This window comes from Choloepus didactylus, chromosome 2, assembly GCF_015220235.1.
Source record: "Choloepus didactylus isolate mChoDid1 chromosome 2, mChoDid1.pri, whole genome shotgun sequence".
Lineage (NCBI taxonomy): Eukaryota > Metazoa > Chordata > Mammalia > Pilosa > Megalonychidae > Choloepus > Choloepus didactylus.
In genome coordinates this window covers 209,133,494-209,141,066 of record NC_051308.1, presented here as the reverse complement: position 1 = coordinate 209,141,066, position 7,573 = coordinate 209,133,494, and the positions used below count along the sequence as shown (strand labels likewise).

Below are 7,573 nucleotides of genomic sequence, written 5' to 3'. Positions count from 1 at the left end.
CTCTCAGCTGCACTGAGTTCCTACTGTTTGTCAGCTCATTTATATGGCTCCAGTGATTTAATTTAGACCCACCCTGAATGTTAAGGGGTACCACCTCCATGGAAATTATCCAATCAGAGTAATCACCCACAGTTGGGTGGGGTGCATCTCCACAGAAACACTCAAATAATTACAATTTAATCAACACTTGTACGTCTGCCCACAGAAGATTACATAAAAGATAATGGCGTTTTGGGGGCACATAATACATTCAAACCAGCACAGGTCCTGAATAGCCAAATCAATCTTGAAAAAAAAGAACAAAGTTGTGGGTCTTATACTTCCCAATTTCAAAACTTTCCACAAAGCTACAGTAATCAAAACAGTGTCGTACTGGCATAAAGATAGACATACAGAGCAATGGAATAGAATTAAGAGTCCACAAATGAACCTGCACATCTTCAGCCAACCGATTTTCGACAACGGTGCCAAGTTAAGTGGGGAAAGAATAGGATCTTCAACAAACGATGCTGGGAAAACTGGATATCCACAGGCAAAATAATGAAGGTGAATCCCTACCTCACAGCATATACAAAAATTAATTCAAAATGGATTAATAACCTAAACATAAAAGTTAAGACCCTGGACCTCTGAGAAGAATGGTGATGGTAGCACAACATTAATAGCACTGAAATATATATATCTGAATATGATGAAAAGGGGAAATGTTAGACTGTATATAGAGTAAAAATTTTTAAAAATCCATGGAACTGCACTACACAAACAGTGAATCCTAAGTTAAACCATGGACTTTAAAAGTACAATTATAAAAACAGGCTATCATCAATTGTAACAAATGTTCCACACCAATGCAAGGTGGTGTTGATGGTGGGGTGGTATATGGAATCCTGTATTTTATGCTTGATTGTTCTGTAAACCCACAACTTTTCTAATAAAGAAAGAATACATGTAAGTCAAATATATATTATATATTATCATATATATAAGATAAGCTATATTTTAGTGCTTTTTGCAAGCAAAGCGAGAGGCCTAGAGGGTAACTAGTCCCTTTCTATGAAGCTGGCGAAAGGAAATTTTGTCATTAGAATGTTTGGGTTTGTTGAATGCTGAGCAGTGTGGACATTTATCAGTGATAAACTGTCAGTAAGAAAATTCTAAAGAGGCAAAGGAAAACTTGTCAGACAGACCTGTGGGCAGTTCTTTTTTTTCCCCCTCTCTTTTCAGAGAGCAAAGAGAACAATTTCTTGTTTCAGGAAATCCTAGACTATCCCAAATACACATCGTTCCAGGACTGACTTAACACCTTGAAAGAGTTGGCTTCACATGTGGTTATCCATATCAAGATGATATTTTCAGAAAACAAAGACAGCAGATATTGACATTCAACACAGCATGTCAGGGCTTTGAGAAAGCATCTTATTATAAGAAAAGCCCAGTCTCTTGAAGTTTACCAGTTTGACAAATCTTGGCTTAAGGTTCCCAGCACAGTCAACAGCTGACTTCTCTCTTACATCAGGATCTGTGATAAATCCCGCTCTCTGCCACTGCATGAAGAAGACCAGAGAAATTGCTCCATCTCACAGCACATGTATGTCCATTATATTCAGATTTAAAGTAGTAGTCTCTTTATAAACATTTATAAGCAACAATTCAGGTATAATTAACATTTTATATTGTGAAATTGTTCCTCAGGTAAACAAGGAATTTATCTGCAACCCAAAATTTTAGCCCTCATTTTATGATGTGAAAGGACTCAAGACTAAGTAAACCATTAAAAAAAAAAAAAACTCTTAGAAGAAAACATAGGGGAAAACCTTCATAACCTTAGATTTCACAATTATTTCTTACAAATGGCACCAGAAGCATGAGCAACAAAATAAAAAAAATAGATAAGATGGAGTTCATCAAAATTTTAAAACTTTTGTATGTGAAAGGACATCATTAAGAAAGTGAAAAGAACCTACCAAATGGGAGAAAATCTTTGCAAACCATAGATCTGGTAAGGGTTTACTGTCCAGAATATATAAACTGCTACAACTCAACAACAAAAAGACAAATAACCCAATTAAAAAATGGATCAAGGACTTGAATAGACATTTCTCTAAGGAAGATACATAAATGGCCAAAAGCACATGAAAAGATGTTCAACATCATTAATCATCAAAGAAATGCAAATCAAAACCACAAAGAGATACCACTTCACACCACTAGAATGGCTATTATGAAAAAAAGTAAAATAAATGTAGGCAGGGATGCAGAGAAACAGGAACCCTTGTACATTGTTGGTGGGAATATAAAATGGTGGAGCCACTGGAAAACAGCTTGGTGGTTTCTCAGAAAGTTGAACATACAATTACCATATGACCCAGCAATTCCTCTTCTAGGAATACACCCAAAAGAATTGAAAACAGGGACTCAAACAGATATTTGTACACCTGTGTTCCTAGCATTCATAATAGCAAAAGGTGGAAACAACCTAAGTGTCCATGAACAGATGACTTGATAAACAAAATGTGGAATATCCATATAATGGAATATTATTCAGCTATACTAGGAATGAAGTTCTGATATATACTACAACATGGATGAAAATTGAAGACAACCTGTTGAGTGAAATAAGACAGACACAAAGTGATAAAATATTGTATGATTTCACTTATTTGAAATAATTACAAAAGGCAAATTCATAAAGACAAAAAGTAGACAGGTTACCAGAGGCTGTGATAGAGAAGAATGGGGAATTTATTGCTTAATGGGTATAGACTGTATATTTGGGGTGATGAAAAAAAATTGGTAATGAATTAAAAAAGAATCTATGCCTTACCATATGATGTTGACATGCCTCCATTGAGAAGGTACATGGCCTACCCTTGAATTTGGGAAGGTCTGTGTAAATGCCTCAACCAATGAAATACAGTGGGAGTGATGTGGTCTGACCTCTGAGGCCAGGGTGTTACAGGCAATCTGGCTTCTGTCCAGTTGTCTCAGGGTGCTCCCCTGTGGAACCCAGCCAGCCGCCATGGTGTACGGAAGCCCAGCCCACATGGAGAAGCTACTTGTAGGTGTTCCAACATGAGCCTTAGCGCCGGAGACAGCCAGAGTCACAGCCCGAGGGGGCTTTACCAGTCAAAAGACCAAAGAGAACGAAACATGAATTTATTTGGGGCTTACTTACAGGGAGGCAGAATTCAAACAGCTTTTGTCTCGCAGGGCAGGTACCACTTTCACAGGGAAAATCAGCCATGCGATTCAGAGAACAGCATTCCTAAGGGTGGGGGGAGCATAGATGCAGGAACAGGCCACTCTGACCTGAGGGGTGGTGCAGGAAGGACTAGAATAGCACTTGAACAATTACATTTTGCTCTTTTTGTGAGACTAAGAGCCTTTCACTTCCTGCCTGCTTCCCATAAAGTTACATTTTAAGGTCAATTTTCACTTTTTCTCCTTACTGGCTTACAAAGACAATAGGTTAAACATTTAGCTGACTAGGTCGCACAGACTGCTGTGCACCAAAGATCTGCAGGCCTGTTTTGCTCAGGCCACGGGTTGCCACAGCCAGTACCAACTTCCCAATATGTGAGTGATAATTCTTCCGCCTTTGAGCCTCTTAGCTGATGCCAAAAACATGGTGAAGCAGAGATAAGATGTCCCTGCTGTGTCCTGTTTGAATTTCTGATCCATGGGAGATAACAATTATTTTTCTTTTAAGCCAGTAAAATTTGGAGTAATTTGTAACATACTGATAGATGATTAAACCTGTTTTCCAGTGGTTCCTTTGGAAAAAAAAAAAAAAAAGAATCTAGCTTCCTGTGTGCCTGGTTGTCTTTAATTCTGTACTGGAGGTTGTATATGAAAACTTATCTGTACAATTTGAGACCTACATTTATAGTGCTTTCTTCCAGAGAGGATTTTTATTTGCTTTTGCTAGGCATCTGGCGGCACCACAAGTCAGAGACCACCTTACACCAAGGTTAAAGCTTGAGACAGGCAATTTCATTCCAGCCTGTAAATTCCCCTGAAGTTGCCCCACTTCCAATTCACCCCCACCCTGAGGGTGTAGCCCATGTAGTTTTACTTTTTTTCTTCTTTGAGATGCAAAAGGAAGGTTATAATTTTCCACCTAGATAAAGCCCTCAGGGTAAAAGCAGCTTCTAAATTGGATTATCTCCCAGGATCCTGGCTTTTCAGCTAATTCCCTACTCTCTTGTCTTACTATTATCCTGCTTTCTAGGAAATTCCTACTATCTTGTCATCTCTTAATCACCTTTAAGAACATTAAAAATATATATTGCTGACTTTTATTTTTAAATTTTATTGTTGTTTTCTGACGTGATTTGATGTAAATATCCTAGCCCACCATTTCCAGAAAGCGGAACCCCAGTCATCCTCTATCCTCCTTTATCCTCTTTCCCCCACCCTGCTTCCTTTTTCTTCATAGCCCTCATCATCGCCTGGGGTATTATCTATTTTTGCTATCTAATTTCACCAAAATTAACTTCCAAGAAAGCAGGACCGCGTTTTATTTACTGTGGTATCCTTAGAGCCTGTACGAATGCGTGGCAGATCGAAGACAGTCAGTAGATGGGTGTCAAATGGATGGACGGACGGACAGAAGGATGAGCTAAGTACAGAGAAGGGGCTTCCCCACCAAAAGAGCCGGTCAGACACGTGGTCTCTGGGGCAACACGGTCTGGTAACCTCCGGGCGGTCTGGCTGGACGGCGGCTACTCCCTCCGTGTGGGCAGGCCCCCGGGGAACGCGCGTGCTTTGGGGGCGAACCTGCAATGGGACGCGCTTCGGCATCTTCCGGGCTCCGGGTTTTCGAGAGGATCCCTCTTCCCTGGAGGAGGCGGGCTCCTCGGCAGCGCCTCGTGGGCGGAGCCAGCGGCGGGGCGCGGTGAGCCTGCCGCTAGACTCACCCTCTCTGGGCCTCGTCCGTGGCTGGACAGCGAGGGGCTGGGCCGGACCCCGGGGGTTTCTTCCAGAACTGGGGCGAGGGCGGCCGGCGGCGCGGGCACCGGGGAGGGGGAGCCGGGAGCTCGGAGGCGCGGGGGGTCGCCAGGCTGCGGCCTAAGAGGTCCTTGCTCCGGGGGCAGAGAGGAGGGTGGACTTGGCCGCCGGCTCCGGCATTGAAAGCAGCCAGGGAGGAGTATCCTCGCCAGAGAGTGAACCGGTGCAGGAGACCCCTCTCAGTCCGTCCCCCACGCTCCAACTCCGTTCCCGGGATGTAGCTGGGAAAGCCCACTTAAGAGAGTGGGCTCAATCTTTTGCAGCACCACCTGTCCCGGGCCAGTTCTTGATGAGAATTTGGAAAAGACCCACGTCCAAGATCTGGGTTCCCGAACCCTACAGGGATGTTGGGCGTTATATGAATGATTGTGTTCAGTGGTCTGCCCCTAAAAGGTTGCTAAAGAACAAAATCTGTTACCGCCCTCCTTCTCTAAGAGACTCTCTGGAGCTAAAAGCCTTAAGAGGAGTGCTCTCGCGCCCCTATCTCTGGTCCTCCCTGCGTTCAAGGCCACTCTGGTGAGTAGGGGGCTTCCCCGTCCGTCTGCTGTCTTTGACTTCAGCCCGAGGGTAGCGTGTGTGGGAACACTGTGAGGAGAGAAGCATCTTAAATGCAGCTTCTCATCATTAACTGTTCTATAAATAAAATTCGAAGGTTTCTCCACTTTGGTACCAGTTCATTTACTTTTAATACATTCAAGGGCAGGATGTTTTCCACAAGCTTCAGTCCCTAGGACAGCTCCTTTCTCCGTGTGCCGATCACAGATGATATAAATAAGTCCGCAGGCCACATACTTCACACCAGAAACTACGAAAAGTTGGGCTGGTTCCTTTTCCACGGAGCCAGAAGTTTTCCTTGGGGCCCCAGGTCTGGACCTGGTCACCGCAGAAGCATCTGCTCACATGCGTGGGGGTTGGATGAGATGAATTTGGGTTGTTTCCAAAATTTCAATTCTGCAATGATCCTCATTATACTTGAAGTACTATATTTCCTCCAGTTGAAGACATACCTCCCTCCCCCAATTTTAACATTTCTGAAACCAGGATGCATCTTCCCAAGAGATTAAAAAGAACTTGCCAGCTGCTGGACATCCACGTGGGTGACACTGCTTGCTCATGCCAAAATGTGGCTATGTGTTTATTCTGTCAATTGAGATACTTGAATTGAACTTTAAATTCAAATCTCTAATTAAAAAAAAAAAGACTTAAAATGATAATGCTATGACGCAGCATTATAAATAAAACATTTATAATGTTTATTAAGGGTTTGTTATATGCTCCGCATTGTCTCACTTAATCAGCATTACAGCCCTATGTAGTACAATTATTATCCCCATTATGTAGATGAAGAAACTGATGCTGAGAAATATGAAATGCCTTAGAACTTTTAAGCGCCAGCACCAGGATTCTAACCCAGACCATCTGACTTCAAAGCCCATACCCTTAACCTCGTAGTCCATGGACTCCCAAGTCTGCAGTATTTGGGCAGAAGATGCTTGCAGCCTACAAGGAGGGAAGTCAAGGCACGGTCTGTGCATGTTTGGGTGGCTTTGGGTGTTTGTGTATGTGTGTATTTAACCAGGAGGTTGTCACACATCCAAGAGTATGCATTATGCTTATTCCTGCATTGATGCCAGATCTTTATTTTTTTTGGATCTTTTGCTATTTAAAATCTATTTCTGCAGATTCTGGAGTTCTGGATCCCTCCTCTCCTGCCACTGCTCCTGTGGAAGAGTAGAGAAGCAAGTGCTCAAACCTTTCCTACCGGCTGCCTCCCGGGGAGACGGGACTTAATCTAAGAGGGGAGTCAGTTTTCTAGACGTGTTGAAGTCACACCCCTCTCTAGGAGCTCCCGGGTCCTGGTGCTGCAGGAACAAACCAGAGTCCTGACAGCAGGAGTTTGTGATCAGAGGAGGCTCACAAAACTGTGAAGCCTTTTGCCGGAGGTCCGGGCTGGTTCCTCGTCATTAGTGGACCAGCCGGACCAGGGCTCTCTGCCTTGTGGGCTGCGGCGCCGTCATGCTGCAGCAGCTCCTGATCACCCTGCCCACCGAGGCCAGTCCCTGGGTGAAGTTGCACCATCTGAAGAAGGCCAAGGAGGAGGTGCCCCTGTGGGATGATGTGACTAAAATATTTGAAGGAGAAGGTGAGCATTAGATTGCTGGGTAGGAGGGAGGAAAAAGAGGAAGAAGGAGGTCACATTTCTGTGTGAAAAATAGTAGACATTTTCTTGCAGTGGTCCCTCAGGGAGAAAACTGGGGGAGAGGAGGTCTGTGGGGTTCATGCTGGTGGCTTCAGGGAAGGAGTTAGCTGTGAGACAGAATGTTGGGCTGTCAGCAAACACTCCTTGTGTCATGTCCTCTATGCTAGTCCCATCTCCTGTGCTCTTACACAATACATGGTGGGAAGACAGAGATTACAGTGTGCTCCCCACCAGCTGCCCCTGAGTGTGTGAGGCAAGGACAGAGGGGGTGAAAGGTGTCTGCCTCTTAATCCCTCCAAAGATTTTCCTTCACAAGTTTCAGTCATTTTAGCCTAAAACCAATATTTTTCACTAGTATCATTT

General features: G+C 43.6%; 1 protein-coding gene across 2 annotated transcripts in view; it reads left to right on the top strand.

Moving 5' to 3' along the window:
- Positions 1–5,160: 5,160 nt before the first annotated feature.
- Positions 5,161–7,573, top strand: part of ZFP69 (ZFP69 zinc finger protein) — a 32,089-nt gene continuing 29,676 nt past the window's right edge. For both annotated transcript variants that reach the window (XM_037827575.1, XM_037827573.1), the window contains exons 1-2: positions 5,161–5,526; positions 6,693–7,153. In XM_037827575.1, coding sequence (XP_037683503.1) covers positions 7,027–7,153 — 127 coding nt within the window. In that variant the 5' untranslated portion in view covers positions 5,161–5,526; positions 6,693–7,026. The remainder of the gene's footprint in view (positions 5,527–6,692; positions 7,154–7,573) is intronic.